Below are 19,024 nucleotides of genomic sequence, written 5' to 3'. Positions count from 1 at the left end.
CAAATCTCCCATTTCCCTTACTGGCCTTGTGTACAATCCTTTAACCGCTTTTTCCATAATTTTTACACTGAGACCAAGGCTCAATGCAAATATTTAGTTGGAGTTTAAAAAAAGAAATGACAGGGACACTAGAGACTGCCAGCGCTGGAATCTGGAGCAACACACGAAACGTGCTGGAGGAACTCAGCAGGTCAGGCAGCATCTGGGCATGTATTCATTAGAGCTTAGAAGAATGAGGAGGGATCTCACTGAAACTTATTGAGTATTGAAATGCTTAGATGGAGTGGATGTGAAGAGGATGTTTCCTATAATGGGGAGACCAGGACTAGAGGGCACAGCCTCAGAATAAAGAATTCAGAACAGAGAACGGAGATGAGGAGGAATTTCTTTAGCCAGAGGGTGATGAATCTGTAGAATTAATTGCCACAGACAGTTGTGAAAATCAAGTCACTGGGATAACTACCCTCATTTAAGGATATTTTATCTTGTTATTTCATGCTGGTTATTTATTGCTATTTACTTATATCTGTAGTTGCACCATTCGTTTAGTTTACAGATGCTGTTCTATAGATTTGCTACGTAAGCCCACAGGAAAAGAATCTCAGGGTAGTGTGTGGTGATGTTTATGAACTCCAATCACATATCTTACTTTGAACTTATATTTAAAGTGGTGGTTGGTAGGCTCCTGATTAGTCAGGGTGTTGAAAGTCACGGGGAGAAGGCAGGAGAATGGGGTTGGGCGGGGTAATAAATCAGCCATGATGGAATGGCGGAGCAGACTCGATGACTTGAGTGCCATAATTCTGCTCCTGCTCCTACATCTTATATAATCTGTGGGGTAAATGGACATTTCACACATCCTGTTGAGACCCTTCATCAGGACTGGAAAGCACAGTGGCAGATAGCTGGTATAAAGAGGAAAGAGAAAAGGGTGAAGAAAGAACACCGGGTCAGCACAGACACGTATGGGCCAAATGGTCTTTTCCTGGGCTGTTAAATTTTATGACTCTATAAGCAGTGGCAAGTGATAGGGAGGTACAATTGAGGGGGAGTGATAGGCAGATGGGGGTGGAGAAAGCGTGGGAGTGGAGTCAGATGCTGGGAGGTGACAAAGGGCAGAAGATGATAGAATCTCTGCCACAATTTGATACCACTTACCGCACAAGGCAATAAGGTGCTTAAGATGGCGTTTGGTGTGTTGGCTTTTAGTACTCGGGGGATTGAGTTCAAGAGCCGTGAGGTAACATTGCAGCTCTAGAAAACCCTGGTTAGAATCAGAATCCGTTTATTATCACCGGCATGCATCGCGAAATTTGTTAACTTAGCAGCAGCAGCGGTACGATACATGATCATATAGAAAGAACAAGGTGAGGTAGTGTTGATGGGTTCAATGTCCACTTAGGAATCAGATTTTTTTAAAAAACTCTGATTGGTAGGTGCCTGGCATGCTCTGCCAGGGATGGGGGTAGAGCCAGATACATGAGGGACGTTTCAGAGACTCTTAAGCCATGTAGGAGGGAAGGGTTAGATTGATCCTGATGAAGGGTCTCTGCCCAGAACATCAACAGTTTATTCCCCTCAATGGATGCTGCTGGGCTCCTCCAGCATCTTGAATGTGTCACTCTGAATTTTCAGCATCTGCAGAACCTCTTGTGTATAAGATTGATCTTTGAGTAGGTTCAAAGGTTGACACATTATCGTGGGCCGTAGGGCCTGTACTGTGCTCTATGTAACACTTTCCTGTGTGGTTCAAATGCCCCTGCCACTCCCCTCCCTCCTGCCACATCCCAACCCGACCACCCTTGAACCTCACCTCTTGAGCAGTATAGGGTTGTGTGGAAATCGCACAGGCACTCTCAAAGTTCGGCAGTGTCTTCACCTGTCTCTGTACTTTCTGGTCTTGTTGCTGCTCACACCTGTGCTGGCACTCTGTGAAGGTCTCTGTGCCTCTCTCCCTGTCCTTACTTCTCTCTTTTCCTTTCCTGCGACACTTCCTCCCGTCCTTCACAGCTGCATTCTCTGCCTCTCTCTCTGCACCCGAGTCGGGATGTTCACCGCTGTTCTAGAATATCAACACAAGCCGTCAGAAAGCACGAACCCACCATGGTTAGACCGGGCAGGCCACACCCTCTGTTTTCTTAGAAGTTTTTGTAGATCTAGCATGAAACCCAGAAGTTTACCAACTTCTTTAGATGCACAGTGGAAAACATCATGACAGGTTGCATCACAAGAAACACACACAAAATGCTGGTGGAACTCAGCAGATTAGGCAGCATCTATGGAGAAGTGTAAACAGTTGAGGTTTCAGGCACAGACCCTTCATCAGGGTCTCAGCATGCAATATTGACTATTTATTCCTCTCCGTAGGTGCTACTTAACCTGCTAAGTTCTTTCAGCTCTTTTCATCTGTCGGTCTCTGCCGTTCCTTTGGATTCATCAGCTGCTTGGAGAGGAATGGCAGAGAGCGACAGAGTTCAGCATCGGTGGCTTTGCGGGAGTCGCCAGTCAGCACTGAACTCAATGTAGGACTGCCCTAGGGACTCCAGCTCTGCGTTTTCCCTCAGGATTTACTCCTGAAGCCTTCCCCATGAGTGGGTATAGCTGCAAGGCAGCGGAGGCTTGAGATCGGAGTTTTCCTTCTCCGAGATGAGCTGCCAACCATGGCTGACGAGCCCCATCTGTTTTGTTTTTTGCACTGAAGTAGATAAGTGCCAGATAAATGCAGGTCGAACCTTCATTGCCAAGCGACCAACTGCATTTCTGCGACACCTGTCTCCTCCAACAATTAATGAATGTTGGTATCTAGAACACATTGAGTGGAATGCTCACAAGAGGGGCTGGGGGTGGAGAAATTGCTCCTTCGCAGTGACTGAGCCAGGACTCATCCAATTTTACCCAGGAAATTAATATCAAGAGCATTACCAAGCTGAGATCTTGGATGAAATCCGTCCTGTTCCCTGCTGTTCCCCACCAGGAGACGCAGCCTCTGACACTCCACAGAACCATCATATAATGCGTTCTGACATTTTAATTTTACACTGCCTTTCAGCTTGCCTGAGAGGCTCAGGCCAAGCCAATACCCCGGGAACAACATGTCTCCCCCTATTTAATCTCCTGGGTTAACCCTTTGGAGGCAATAAGAGATTCTGTAAGTGCAAAAGTCTCAGGAAAAAATCCAATGGATTTCAAAGATCAAAGTGAATTTATTATCAAAGCACATACATGTCATCATACTCTTAGATTCATTGTCTTACAGTAGAACAAAGAAATACAATAGAATGAATGATTACACACAAAGATGGACAAGCAACTAAGGTGCAAAAGAAGACAAACTGTGCAAATACAAAAACAAATAATAATAATAAAAATAATAATACTCGACATCCTCATGATCTGAGCAGACTAGATGTCAATAAGGAAGCGTCAAACGCCTGGCTCTGAGTTGGAGACCTTTTTCCAGAAACAGACGGGCTCCTTGTGGCAATACAGGTTAATACAAATAACTTCAAAAATACATAACAAAAAAAAACAACAAATTCAAGACAATAAATGCAGAAAATGTAGCAGGAAACCAGAAACAATCCAACTGGTTACAGGATCATGCGGCAGTTTAACTCAATCTGATTACTTACACAAACAAAAGCAAGTGGGAACCATTGTTAACCAAAATCTTGTTTTAAAATACAAATTCATAAAAGAAACCGTTCCTTACTATAAATACAAGCCTGATCCAGTTTTAGAGTCGGAGTCCCACAAATTATATTATGACTGATCAGTTATTACAGACAGGACAATCTATAATATCCATCTGGACAAAATAATACAGGATGAACAAACAAAAATAATTTACTTGGTAGATATGGCCATTCCAAACACACACAATGTACAGAAATCAGCAACTGAAAAATATGAGAAATATGCTGAATGAAAAGAGGAAATTGAAAGACTAGGGAACATGAATAGAGGATACATTGTCCCAATAGTAATATCTACAATTGGTATCATCCCAAAGTCCCTACACAATAGTATTAAACAATTAGGCTGACACAGCAATATTTATGTAAATCTTCAGAAAGCTACAATACTAATCACCACGAGAATAGTCTGAAATTTCCCAGCAATTGAGAAATGAGTGTGCTTGATTCTGCCCGTACCTCGGGTTTTACCAGCTGGAGCTGAAAAAATAAACAATATTAATAAATAATTCTGAGAACATGGTCTGTAGAGTCCTTGAAAGTGAGTCCATCGGTTGTAGAATTGGTTCAGTGTTGGGGTGAGTGAAGTTACCCCCCTGGTTCAGGATCCTGATGGTTGAGGGGTAATAACTGTTCCTGAACCTGGTGGTGTGAGTCCTGAGGCTCCTGTACCTCCATCCTGATGGCGGGAGTGAGAAGAGAACATGACCTAGATGGTGATGGTGTCTGATGATGGATGCTGCTTAATATGGCATTGCTCCTTGTAGATGTGTTCAAAGGTGGGGAGGGCTTTACTCGTGATGAACTGGGCTGTGTCCACTACATCTTGTACACATTACCGTTCTTGGACATTGGTGTTTTCATTCCAGGCCATGGCACACTCTTCACCGTGCACCTACAGAAGTTTGTCACAACATGTCAAATCTGTGCTCTTCCTCATATTTGGAATTAACCCAACTGAACTACATATTTCCTTAGAATGGAATCAAAAGGTGACAGCCTATAACATTCAGAGAGAGGTTGCCAGGGTAGTGGAGTGTCTCCCAGAGCAGAGGAATACTGTGAAGTCAAGTGAATTCACACAAGTCCTCATAGAGAGGTCAGCAGCTTCAAGTTCTTGGGTGTCAACATATCTGAGGATCAATACTCGGCCCAAAACACTGATCCATTTATGAAGAAGGCATGACAGCAGCTATATTTCACTGAGCTTGAGAAATCTTGGTATGTCACTAAATACTCTAGCAACTTTCTTCATATGTGCTGTGGAGAATGTTCTAACTGGTTGCAACATCATCTGGTCTGGAGGGGCCACTGCACGGGATTGGAACAGCTACAGAAAGATGTAAATTCTGCAAGTTCCATCATGGGCACCAGCCTCCCCAGCATCATGGACATCTTCAAAAGGAGATGCCTCAAAAAGGCAAACTCCATCATTATGAACCGTTACCATCCAGGATATGCCCTCTTCTCATTGCTACCATCAAGCAGGAGGCACAGGAGTCTGAAGACACACCCTCAATGTTTTAGGAACAGCTTCTTCCCCTCCCCCATCAGATTCTTAAAATATATTTCTTATTGTAACTTACAGAAAAGTAGAGTGTACAGGAAGAGTCGCCGTGGGCTGAGGGAGGGGACTCTTGTGTGCGGGGAGAGCTGGTGATGGGGGAGGGGATTGTGTGCAAGGAGAGCTGGTGATGGGGGAGGGGATTCTGTGTGCGGGGAGAGCTGGTGATGGGGGAGGGGATTCTGTGTGCGGGGAGAGCTGGTGATGGGGGGGGGATTCTGTGTGCGGGGAGAGCTGGTGATGGGGGAGGGGATTCTGTGTGCGGGGAGAGCTGGTGATGGGGGAGGGGATTCTGTGTGCGGGGAGAGCTGGTGATGGGGGAGGGGATTCTGTGTGCGGGGAGAGCTGGTGATGGGGGAGGGGATTCTGTGTGCGGGGAGAGCTGGTGATGGGGGAGGGGATTCTGTGTGCGGGGAGAGCTGGTGATGGGGGAGGGGATTGTGTGCAAGGAGAGCTGGTGATGGGGGAGGGGATTCTGTGTGCAGGGAGAGCTGGTGATGGGGGAGGGGATTGTGTGCGGGGAGAGCTGGTGATGGGGGAGGGGATTCTGTGTGCGGGGAGAGCTGGTGATGGGGGAGGGGATTCTGTGTGCGGGGAGAGCTGGTGATGGGGGAGGGGATTCTGTGTGCGGGGAGAGCTGGTGATGGGGGAGGGGATTCTGTGTGCGGGGAGAGCTGGTGATGGGGGAGGGGATTGTGTGCAAGGAGAGCTGGTGATGGGGGAGGGGATTCTGTGTGCAGGGAGAGCTGGTGATGGGGGAGGGGATTCTGTGTGCGGGGAGAGCTGGTGATGGGGGAGGGGATTCTGTGTGCGGGGAGAGCTGGTGATGGGGGAGGGGATTCTGTGTGCGGGGAGAGCTGGTGATGGGGGAGGGGATTCTGTGTGCGGGGAGAGCTGGTGATGGGGGAGGGGATTCTGTGTGCGGGGAGAGCTGGTGATGGGGGAGGGGATTCTGTGTGCGGGGAGAGCTGGTGATGGGGGAGGGGATTCTGTGTGCGGGGAGAGCTGGTGATGGGGGAGGGGATTCTGTGTGCGGGGAGAGCTGGTGATGGGGGAGGGGATTCTGTGTGCGGGGAGAGCTGGTGATGGGGGAGGGGATTCTGTGTGCGGGGAGAGCTGGTGATGGGGGAGGGGATTCTGTGTGCGGGGAGAGCTGGTGATGGGGGAGGGGATTCTGTGTGCGGGGAGAGCTGGTGATGGGGGAGGGGATTCTGTGTGCAAGGAGAGCTGGTGATGGGGGAGGGGATTCTGTGTGCGGGGAGAGCTGGTGATGGGGGAGGGGATTCTGTGTGCGGGGAGAGCTGGTGATGGGGGAGGGGATTCTGTGTGCGGGGAGAGCTGGTGATGGGGGAGGGGATTGTGTGCAAGGAGAGCTGGTGATGGGGGAGGGGATTGTGTGCGGGGAGAGCTGGTGATGGGGGAGGGGATTCTGTGTGCGGGGAGAGCTGGTGATGGGGGAGGGGATTCTGTGTGCGGGGAGAGCTGGTGATGGGGGATTCTGTGTGCGGGGAGAGCTGGTGATGGGGGAGGGGATTCTGTGTGCGGGGAGAGCTGGTGATGGGGGAGGGGATTCTGTGTGCGGGGAGAGCTGGTGATGGGGGAGGGGATTCTGTGTGGGGGGAGAGCTGGTGATGGGGGAGGGGATTCTGTGTGCGGGGAGAGCTGGTGATGGGGGAGGGGATTCTGTGTGCGGGGAGAGCTGGTGATGGGGGAGGGGATTCTGTGTGCGGGGAGAGCTGGTGATGGGGGAGGGGATTCTGTGTGCGGGGAGAGCTGGTGATGGGGGAGGGGATTCTGTGTGCGGGGAGAGCTGGTGATGGGGGAGGGGATTCTGTGTGCGGGGAGAGCTGGTGATGGGGGAGGGGATTCTGTGTGCGGGGAGAGCTGGTGATGGGGGAGGGGATTCTGTGTGCGGGGAGAGCTGGTGATGGGGGAGGGGATTGTGTGCAAGGAGAGCTGGTGATGGGGGAGGGGATTCTGTGTGCAGGGAGAGCTGGTGATGGGGGAGGGGATTGTGTGCGGGGAGAGCTGGTGATGGGGGAGGGGATTCTGTGTGCGGGGAGAGCTGGTGATGGGGGAGGGGATTCTGTGTGCGGGGAGAGCTGGTGATGGGGGAGGGGATTCTGTGTGCGGGGAGAGCTGGTGATGGGGGAGGGGATTCTGTGTGCGGGGAGAGCTGGTGATGGGGGAGGGGATTGTGTGCAAGGAGAGCTGGTGATGGGGGAGGGGATTCTGTGTGCAGGGAGAGCTGGTGATGGGGGAGGGGATTCTGTGTGCGGGGAGAGCTGGTGATGGGGGAGGGGATTCTGTGTGCGGGGAGAGCTGGTGATGGGGGAGGGGATTCTGTGTGCGGGGAGAGCTGGTGATGGGGGAGGGGATTCTGTGTGCGGGGAGAGCTGGTGATGGGGGAGGGGATTCTGTGTGCGGGGAGAGCTGGTGATGGGGGAGGGGATTCTGTGTGCGGGGAGAGCTGGTGATGGGGGAGGGGATTCTGTGTGCGGGGAGAGCTGGTGATGGGGGAGGGGATTCTGTGTGCGGGGAGAGCTGGTGATGGGGGAGGGGATTCTGTGTGCGGGGAGAGCTGGTGATGGGGGAGGGGATTCTGTGTGCGGGGAGAGCTGGTGATGGGGGAGGGGATTCTGTGTGCGGGGAGAGCTGGTGATGGGGGAGGGGATTCTGTGTGCGGGGAGAGCTGGTGATGGGGGAGGGGATTCTGTGTGCAAGGAGAGCTGGTGATGGGGGAGGGGATTCTGTGTGCGGGGAGAGCTGGTGATGGGGGAGGGGATTCTGTGTGCGGGGAGAGCTGGTGATGGGGGAGGGGATTCTGTGTGCGGGGAGAGCTGGTGATGGGGGATTCTGTGTGCGGGGAGAGCTGGTGATGGGGGAGGGGATTCTGTGTGCGGGGAGAGCTGGTGATGGGGGAGGGGATTCTGTGTGCGGGGAGAGCTGGTGATGGGGGAGGGGATTCTGTGTGGGGGGAGAGCTGGTGATGGGGGAGGGGATTCTGTGTGCGGGGAGAGCTGGTGATGGGGGAGGGGATTCTGTGTGCGGGGAGAGCTGGTGATGGGGGAGGGGATTCTGTGTGCGGGGAGAGCTGGTGATGGGGGAGGGGATTCTGTGTGTGGGGAGAGCTGGTGATGGGGGAGGGGATTCTGTGTGCGGGGAGAGCTGGTGATGGGGGAGGGGATTCTGTGGGTGGGGAGAGCTGGTGATGGGGAAGAGAGTCTGTAGGCTGTGGAGGGGATTCAGTGGGTGGGGACATTTGGTGACAAGGGACGGTTTCCGTGGACTATGGGATCAGATTCAGTGGGTGGGGAGAGTGGATAACAAATGGCATCAACCCACAAGAACAATCAGTTAACTGCTCCTTCACCCAACAGTGACAGGCATCCAACTCAAGTACCAAGTCAGAACATACTGAACGTTCCACAGGGATGGCGAGGAATAGCAGGTCCGTTCCCTTGGAAACAGAATTTAATTTCGCAAATACACATCTCATTTCAATTCACTTCAAACCTTAAAAGCTAATTGAAGCTGAAAGCCTTCAGCCACCAGTCCCAAAGCTGAACTTCATGCAGTGTGAAACTCCCTCTAAACCGTCCCATCACACACGCCCGGGGTCAGACACAGAGTGAAACTCCCTCCACACTGTCCCATCACACACGCCCGGGGTCAGACACAGAGTGGATCTCCCTCCACACTGTCCCATTACACACTCCCGTGGTCAGACACAGAGTGAAACTTCCTCTACACTGTCCCATCACACACTCCCAGGGTCAGACACAGAGTGAATCTCCCCCCACACCGTCCCATCACACATGCCCGGGGTCAGACACAGAGTGAAGCTCCCTCTACACTGTCCCATCACACACTCCCGGGGTCAGACACAGAGTGAAGCTTCCTCTACACTGTCCCATCACACACTCCCAGGGTCAGACACTGAGTGAATTTCCCTCCACACTGTCCCATCACACACTCCCAGTGTCAGACACAGAGTGAAGCTCCCTCTACACTCCCATCACACACTTCCGGGGTCAGACACAGAGTGAAGCTCCCTCTACACTGTCCCATCACACACTTCCGGGGTCAGACACAGAGTGAAGCTCCCTCTACACTGTCCCATCACACACTCCCAGGGTCAGACACAGAGGGAAGCTTCCTCTACACTGTCCCATCACACACTCCCAGGGTCAGACACAGAGTGAAGCTCCCTCCACACTGTCCCATCACACACTCCCAGGGTCAGACACAGAGTGAAGCTCACTCTACACTGTCCCATCACACACTCCCAGGGTCAGACACAGAGTGAAACTCCCTCCACACTGTCCCATCTCACACTCCCAGGGTCAGACACAGAGTGAAACTCCCTCCACACTGTCCCATCACACACTCCCAGTGTCAGACACAGAGTGAACCTCCCTCTACACCGTCCCATCACATACTCACAAGGTCAGATACAGAGTGAAGCTTCCCCTACTCTGTCCCATCATTTACACTCAGAGCACAAGTCAGACAGAGAGTAAATCTTTCTTCTCTCAATCACTGTCTACAATTTAAATTTGGGAAACACTTGTGAGATATAGTGACCAGGTGAGTGATGGAATGAGGTGAACACCTTTGTGCAGTATGCAGGTCCAGTTAACAGGGATGCCACTAATCCCCTTGCTAGCCCATCATAGTGTGGCTTTCCTCCCATATTCCAAAGAATCAGTGACTTCAGGAAATGCTATTTGGGCACTGGAAGCATGGTAACACTTTGGAGCTGCCCCCAGCAAATTCCAAGATCGTGCAGGTTTCTGACACAAATAATGCATTTCACTGTATATTTCAATGTACAGTGCCTATGAAAGTAGACAGTAGGTGCAGGAGTAGGCCATTCAGCCCTTTGAGCCAGCACCGCCATTCAATGTGATCATGGCTGATCATACACAATCAGTACCCCATTCCTGCCTTCTCCCCATATCCCTTGACTCCACTATCTTTAAGAGCTCTAACTCTTTCTTGAAAACATCTAGAGAATTGGCCTCCACTGCCTTCTGAGGCAGAGCATTCCACAGATCCACGACTCCCTGGGTGAAAAAGTTTTTCCTCAACTCTGTTCTAAATGGCCTACCCCTTATTCTTAAACTGTGGCCTCTGGTTCTGGACTCCCCCAACATCGGGAACATGTTTCCTGCCTCTAGCATGTGCAATCCCTTAATAATCTTACGTGTTTCAATCAAATCCTCTCTCATCCTTCTAAATTCCACTGTTTACAAGCCCAGTCGCTCCAATCTTTCAACATATGACAGTCCCACCATCCTGTGAATTAACCTCGTGAACATACGCTGCACTCCCTCAATGGCAAGAATGTCCTTCCTCAAATTTGGAGACCAAAACTACACACAATACACCAGATGTGGTCTCACCAGGGCCCTGTACAACTGCAGAAGGACCTCTTTGCTCCTATACTCAACTCCCCTTGTTATGAAGGCTAACATGCCATTAGCTTTCTTCACTGCCTGCTGTATCTGCATGTCTTAATTTTAGTGACTGACGAACAAGGACACCTAGATCTCATTGTACTTCCCCTTTTCCTAACTTGACACCATTCAGATAGTAATCTCAAGTCAAGTCAAGTTGTTTTTTATTGTCGTTTCAACCATAGCTGCTGGTACAGTACACAGTAAAAAGGAGGCAATGTTTTTCAGGACCATGGACAACACAAAAACTACACTGAACTATGTAAACCAACACAAAAACTACACTGGACTACAGACCTACCCAGGACTGCATAAAGTACACAGAACAGTGCAAGCATTACAATAAATAATAAACAAGACAATAGGCACAGCAGAGGTCTTCCTGTTCTTGCCACCAAAGTGGATAACCTCACATTTATCCTCATTAAACTGCATCTGCCATGCATCTGCCCACTCACCCAACCTGTCCAAGTCACCCAGCATTCTCATAACATCCTCCTGACTTTTCATACTGCTACTCAGCTTTGTGTCATCTGCAAATTTGCTAATGTTACTTTTAATCCCTTCATCTAAATTATTAATGTATATTGTAAATAGCTGCGGTCCCAGCACCAAGCCTAGCAGTACCCCACTAGATACTGCCTGCCATTCTGAAAGGGACCCATTAATCCTTACTCTTTGTTTCCTGTCTGCCAACCAATTTTCTATCCATGTCCCAATATCATGTGCTCTAATTTTGCCCACTAATCTCTTATGTGGGACCTTATCAAAGGTTTTCTGAAAGCCTTATTCACCCTCCGTTGGAAGTTTTCATGTTTTATAGCATTAAATCACAGTGGATTTAAGTTGGCTTATTTGACACTGATCAACAGAAAGAACTCTTTTGTGTCAAAGTGAAAACAAATTTCTACAAATTGCTCTAAACTTATTACATTATTAAACACAAAATAATCAATTGCATAATTATTCACTCCCTTCAAGTCCTTATTTAGTAGATGCACCTTTGGCAGCAATTACAGACTTGAGTCTGTGTGGATAGGTCTCTATCAGCTTTGTACATCTGGACACTGCAATTTTTCCCCATTCTTCTTTACAAAACTGCTCAACACTGTCAGATTGCAAGGGGATCATTCTTAATTGGATTGAGGACTGGACTGTGACTTAGCCACTCTAGGACATTAACTTTGTTGTTTTTAAGCCATTCCTGTGTAGCTTTGGCTTTATGCTCAGGGATGTTGTCTTGCTGGAAAACAAATAGTCTCCCAAGTCTCAGTTCTCGTTTTCCTCCAGAATTTAAGACCATAAGATATAGGAGCAGAAGTAGGCCTTTCAGCCCATCAAGTCTGCTACACCATTCAATCATTAGCTGATCCAATTCTTCCAGTCATCCTCACTCCCCTGCTTTCTCCCCATATCCTTTGATGCCCTGGCTAATCAAGAACCTATCCATCTCTGCCTTAAATACACCCAACGAGTTGGCCTCCACAGCCACTTCAGGCAACAAATTCCACAGATTTACTATCATCTGACTAAAGTAATTTCTCAACATTTCTGTTCTAAATGGACGTCCTTCAATCCTGAAGTTGTGCCCTCTTGTCCTAGACTCCACTATCATGGGATTTCTCTGTATTTTGCTGCATGCATTTTACCCTCTCCCATCACAAGCCTTCCAGGGCCTGCTGCAGTGAAGCATCCCCACAGCATGATGCAGCCACCACCGTGGTTCACAGTAGGGATGGTGTGCTTTAAATGATGTGCGATGTTTGGCTTACACCAAACATAGCATTTAATCTCTGATGGCCAAAAAGCTCACTTTTGGTTTCATCAGACCATAGAACCTTCTTCCAGCTGACTTCAGAGTCTCCCACATGCCTTCTCGCAAACTCTAGTGAGATTTTGTGCTTTCAACAGTGGCTTTCTCTTTGCCACTCTCCCATAAAGCTGTGACTGGTGAAGCACCCGGGCAACAGTTGTTGTATGTGCAGTCTCTCCCAACTCAGCCACCGAAACTCGTAACTCCTCCAGAGTTCTTCGTGGCCTCTTCGTGGCCTCCCTCACTGGTCCTCTTCTTACACGGTCACTCAGTTTTTGAGGACAGCCTGTTCTAGGCAGATTTACAGATGTGCCATATACTTTCCATTTCTTGATGATTGACTTAACTGTACTCCAAGGGATATTCAGTGACTTAGATCTTCCATCTTACATCTTACTTCTTACATCCATCTCCCGACTTGTGCTTTTCAATAACCTTTTCGTGAAGTGGCTTGGAGTGTCTTCATGGTGTAGTTTTTGCCAGGATACTGACTCACCAGCAGCTGGACCTTCCAGATACAGGTGTATTTTTACTACAATCAATTGAAACATCTTGACTGCACTGATCTGTTTTTACTTTGACATGAAAGAGTCTTTTTCTGTTGATCAGTGTCAGAAAAATGCCAAATTAAATCCACTGTGATTCAATGTTGTAAAACAATAAAACATGAAAACTTCCGGGGGGGGGGGGGGTTGAATACTTTTTACAGGCACTGTACATGTGACAAATAAAGCTAATCTTTTATCAGGGGAATGGGTTTGAGAGGGATAAATCAGCCATGATGGAATGGTGGTGCAGACTCGATGGGCTGAATGGTCTAATTCTGCAGCTGTGTATCATGGCCTAAAGAGTTGATTGTTGATTCAGGAAGGGGAAAGAGGGTGAACATCTGCCCATCCACACTAGCTGATCAGTGGTGGAGAAGGTCAACAGCTTTAAATTGGCTGAGAAGACTCAATGGGCCAAATGGACGGATTCTGCTCCTGTGTCTTATGGCCTTATATTCATGTGTTGAACAGCCTCCTGAAAGCCTTACACAGGAAGATCGAATGAGTGCTACCAATCAGAGTAGGCTGTTTTCCCTACTAATGGAGAGCTGTCACCATAGTGATGGTGATTGACATCAGGACTCGTCGATTTTAGTATGCTGTAGCCATGATGATGTCACAGTTGCCGACACTCCCAAACAACTGAGAGTTTTATAGTTAAATAGGCGGGTTGCTGGGCATCGCGGCTAGGTAGGCTGAACGTGTCTGTTTCATCAGTATCTCTAAATAAAATAAACCCAAGGGCACGTGTTCCCTCCAGGCTGCCGCATAGTAACTGAAATGCTCCCACGCACATAGCCTTCATTGCCACCCAGCTGGAATTTTCTTTTCTATCATGTCAAAGTACCAGGCAGATTTCAGCTGTGCAAAAATTTCCTGCTCAGAGCAGTGGCTGGTCGGAGCAGCTGTTAAAAAAAAATAAGAGGTAATGTTGGAAGGGGGACATTTTAAAGAAATCTTTAAGGGCAATTTTTTCACCCAGAGGGTGGTGTGTATATGGAACGATTGGCCAGGGGAAGTGGTTGAGGCAGGTATATCAACAACACTTAAAAGACAGTTGGACAGGTAAATGGATAGGAAAAGTCCAGAGCCAAATGCCGGCAAATTGGAGTTGTGTAGTCAGATGTACTAACCTCGTCTTCCATACCATACATACTGATCAATTCATTACAATGCGTGCAGCTTTGTTTATTTTGTGCCGTGTTGTATGGTGTGGGTGATCATGGTCTTTCCATGACTGTGATTGTTCTTGGTAAATTTTTCTACAGAAGTGGTTTGCCATTGCCTCTTCTGGGCAGTGTCTTTACAAGACGGGTGACCCCGGCCATTATCAATACTCTTCAGAAATTGTCTGCCTGGCGTCAGTGATTACATAACCAGGATGTGATCTGCACCGGCTACTCGTACGACCGTCCACCACCTGCTCCCATGACTTCGCGTGACCCTGACTGGGTGGGGTGGGGGGCCCAAGGGTGGCCTGCCGGTCAGCAGGGGGAAGAAGCAGCTTGCACCCCCGTTGGTAGAGACATATCTCCACTCTGCTACCCGAGGCAGAACAAGGTAAACAAGGCATCGAGGAAAAACAAGGTAAAATAATAGCAATAAACTGTTACAGGGACTGAGAAGGTGCAGTGCAGGCAGACAGAAAGGTGCAAAAGGCCTTGACAAGGTAAACAGTGAGGTCAAGTGCCCACCTTATCAGAGTGGGGAACCACACTCTGCAGATGCTGGAAATCCAAAGCAACATGCACAGAATGCTAGAGGAACTCAGCAGGTCTGGCAGTATCTATGGAATAAACAGTCGACCCTGCAGATCAAGACACCACCTCAGGACTGGAAAGGAAGGGGGAAGATACCCAAACAAAAAGGTGGGGGGAGGGGGACGGGGAGGAGGCTAGCTGGAAGGTGATAGGTGAAGACTGGTGGGTGGGAAAGGTCAAGGGCTGTAGAGGAAAGAATCTGATAGGAGAGCAGAGTGGGTCATGTGAGAAGGGGAAGAAGGAGGGAACCCGGGGGAAGTAATAGGCAAGTGAGAAGAAGTTGGGAAGGGGGAGGGGTGGTAATTGTTCATCAGAAGGTGAAATTGATATTCATGCCACCTGGTTGGAGGGCACCCAGATAGCAGGCGAAAACTAGGGAGCCGTTCAGTACTCTTGGAATTGCAATTGGATTATTAATGTCCCGTGTACTGAGATACAGAGAAGAGTTTGTCTTGCATAGTGTTCGTACAGATCAAATCATTACACAGTGCATTGAGGTAAGACAGTAACAGAATGCAGTTATGAGTTAGGGAAAGAGGTTGAGCAGGCTGGAACTTACGTTCCTCTCCGAGTGTAGGAGAATGAAGGAAGATCTTCTAGAATCACTCGGGTCATATATAAAGCAGGGTGAATACACCAGGGTTGTGGAATCCAGAACTTAGGGGTTTCCATTAAGAGGGGAGAGATTTAATAGGAACCCGAGGGGCAACACCTTCACCCAGAGGGTAGGACATAGAAGATTACATTACAGCACAGTACAGGATTCTGTGCCCTCTAAGATCAATCTAACCCTTCCCTCCTACATAACCCTCCATTTTTCTATGTGCTTGATATAACAAAAACATTACAGCGTGTGGTGAGTACCTGGAACAAGGAAGTGGTTGAGGCAGGTACACTGACAACATTTAAAAGGTATGTGGACAGGAAAGGTTTAGACTAACCCTGTGTATGCCAGAGGCAAATTCCGTGGGCAACATGCAAACAGATGGGGCTGACAGAGAGAAGAAGCTTCTTCCCCTCCACAATCAGATGCCCAACACTAGAACATACAACATCGACCAGTGAAGCACAGGAACAGGCCCTTCAGCCCACAATGTTGTGCCCAACCCATTAAATTAGTGATCAAATAGCCAAATAAACTGATCTCTTCTGCCTACACAATGTATCCTTCCATTTTCCTCACATTCATGTGTCTATCTAAAATCTCTTAACAGTCCCTGATGTATCTGCCTCTGCCACCACCCAAGGCAGCACATTCCAGGCACCCACCCCTCTGTGTGTAAAAAAAACTTACCCCTGGCATCTCCTTTGAAATTACCCCCCTCACCTGAAATGCATGCCCTCTGATATTAGGCCTTTCAACTCTGGGAAAAAGATACTGTCTGTCCTCTCATAATATTATAAACCTCGATCAAATCTCCCCTCAGCCTCCACCACTCCAGAGAGAACAACCCAAGTTTGTCCAACCTCTCGCTATAGCACACGCTCTCTAATCCAGGCAGCAAGCTGATAGCCTCTTCTGCACCCTGTCCTCAACATCCTTCCTGTTGTGGGGCAATCAGAACTGTACACAATACTCCAGATGTGGCCTAAGTAAGTTGCAACATAACTTCCTGAGTTTTGAACTAATTGCCTTGACTATTAAAGGTAAGCATGCCATAAGCCTTCTTAATCATCGTATTGACCTGCATAGCCACTTTCAGGGAGCTATGAACTTGGATCCCAAGGTCATTCTGCTCATCAACACTGTTAAGGATCTTGCCCTGACCAGTGCACTCTCACTTTACATCTGAAACATTTTTCTTGTATTCTTCACTAACCCTCTTTTGCACTGTGCATTTACTTCTTTATTAATTTGTAGTAAGTTCTGTGCATTGCAATGTACAGCTGCCCCATAGCAACAAACCTCATGACATCATCGTTATGTGCTGTGTCAGATGACATTAGCAATCATGGTCTCATAGCCATGATTGTTCCTGGAAAATTTTTCGACACAAGTGGTTTGCCATTGCCTTCTTCTGGGCAGTGTCTTTACAAGACGGATGACCACAGCCATTATCAATACTCTTCAGAGATTGTCTGCCTGGGGTCAGTGGTCCCATAACCAGGACTTGTGATATACACAGGCTGTTCATATGACCACCCACCACCTCCTCCCATGGCTTCACGTGACCCTGATCGGGGGCTAAGCAGGTGCTACACCTTGCCCAAGGGTGACCTGCAGGCTCGTGGAGAGAAGGAGTGTCTTACTCCTCCTTTGGTAGAGACGTATCTCCAACCCACCACCCAAATGACATCTGTCAGTGATAATAAACCTGATTCTCATTGGAATCGGGATTAAACTAGAAGATTTAGAGAGGACTTGAGAAAGATTTTTCCTCACTGATTCTGATTGGAATCTGGATTAAACTAGAAGATTTGCTGATAATAAACTTGTTTCTGACTAAACATGATCAGCATGGATCACTTAGTCCAAAGGGCCTGTTCCCAGCCTCCACGACTCTTCCCCAGTGAACGAGCTAAGAATTAAAATAGCCTCTCCCGTCAGCTGTCAAAGTTGTTTCTGCGCTTGTTTCGACAGTACATTTCACATTTGCTGGAAATGTGTGTTATCATTCCTGCCGACTGGTGGACACTCGTATCAGTCTGCCTATAGGAACTCAGAACCAGCAATCCAAGCTGACAGGAAATGATGAGGAAACCGGGAGGCAAAAGCCATCACTTCACTCCTCACTCATCAGCAAGCAAACGTCACCTCATGGAGACAAAGTCTGGTGAAGGCCAGAGCCTTTGAAGTTGCAGAGTTCGTTTCTAACTCAGAGACTGCATATCCACTAAACAAATCTCCCACGTGGCATGCAACAGAATGTAACCCCCTCCAGGCCATACACCTTTACCCGTCTCTGTAATCCCCATTCTACCCCTACCCCTCTCCCTGTTGCTGTAACCCCTTCCAGGCCCTACACCACTCCCTGACTCTGTAACCCCCTCCAGATCCTACACCCCTCCCTGTCTCTGTAACCCTCTCCAGTCCCTACACCCCTCCCTGTCTCTGTAACCCCCTCCAGATCCTACACCCCTCCGTCTCTGTAACCCCCTCCAGATCCTACACCCCTCCCTGACTCTGTAACCCTCTCCAGTCCCTACACCCCTCCCTGTCTCTGTAACTCCTTCCAGTCCCTACACCCCTCCCTGTTTCTGTAACCCCCTCCAGATCCTACACCCCTCCCTGTCACTGTAATTCCCTCCAGTCCCTACACCCCATTCTCTGTAACCCTCTCAAGTCCCTACACCCCTCCCTGTCGCTGTAACTCCTTTCAGTCCCTACACCCCTCCCTGTCGCTGTAACTCCTTTCAGTCCCTACACCCCTCCCTATCGCTGTAACCTCCTCCAGGTCCTACACCCCTCCCTGTCTCTGTAACCCCCTCCAGATCCTACACCCTTCCCTGTCTCTGTAACCCTCTCCAGTCCCTACACTTCTCCCTGTCTCTGTAACCCCCTGCAGTTCCTTCACCCCTCCTTGTCTCTGTAAACCCCTCCAGTCCCTACAGCCCTTCCTGTCTTTGTAATTCCCTCCAGTCCCTACACCCCTCCCTGTCTCTGTAACCCCCTTTCAGTCCCTACGCCCTTCCCTGTCTCTGTAACCTCCTCCAGTCCCTACACCCCTCTCAGTCTGTGTAAACTCCTCTGGCTCCTACATGATAAGATGAACTCTTGGTCTCACAATCTACCTCGTTATGACCTTGCTCTTTATTGTCTACCTGCACTGCACTCTCTCTGTAACTGTTACACTTTATTGTGCATTGTTTTCTCTTGTTCTACCTCAGTACACTGTGTAATGATTTGATCTGTACGTATGTATGTAGTAAGCAAGACAAACTTCTGCCAATCCTTGGGACATTTGACAACAACACACCAGTACCAACCGCAGATGCTGGCAGTCCAGAGCCACACACACAAAATGCTGGAGGAGCAGCCCGCATTGCCCAATTACACTATGTGACCACTTAAGCTACTAATGTGGATGGAAACCGGAGCATCTGAAAGAAGCCCACCCGCTCATGGGGAGAACGTACAAGCTCCTTAGGGGCAGAGGTGGGAATTGAACCCTGATCTTCCCATCACCGGTGCTGCAAAATGATATGCTACTTTGGTGCCTTTTTTCTGCCCAGATTCCCATG

The 19,024-nt window shown here is 48.8% G+C and overlaps 1 protein-coding gene across 1 annotated transcript in view; it reads right to left on the bottom strand.

Annotated features, from left to right (window-relative positions):
- Window positions 1–19,024, bottom strand: part of LOC132390692 (cGMP-dependent 3',5'-cyclic phosphodiesterase) — a 345,293-nt gene that overhangs the window by 237,815 nt on the left and 88,454 nt on the right. The window contains exon 3 of the mRNA XM_059963249.1: window positions 1,814–2,062. Within this exon, the coding sequence (XP_059819232.1) occupies window positions 1,814–2,062 (249 nt within the window). The remainder of the gene's footprint in view (window positions 1–1,813; window positions 2,063–19,024) is intronic.

Source organism: Hypanus sabinus, chromosome 3 (assembly GCF_030144855.1).
Source record: "Hypanus sabinus isolate sHypSab1 chromosome 3, sHypSab1.hap1, whole genome shotgun sequence".
NCBI lineage: Eukaryota > Metazoa > Chordata > Chondrichthyes > Myliobatiformes > Dasyatidae > Hypanus > Hypanus sabinus.
The sequence above is the reverse complement of the archived record's forward strand: the minus strand, read 5'-3'. Positions and strand labels throughout refer to the sequence as shown.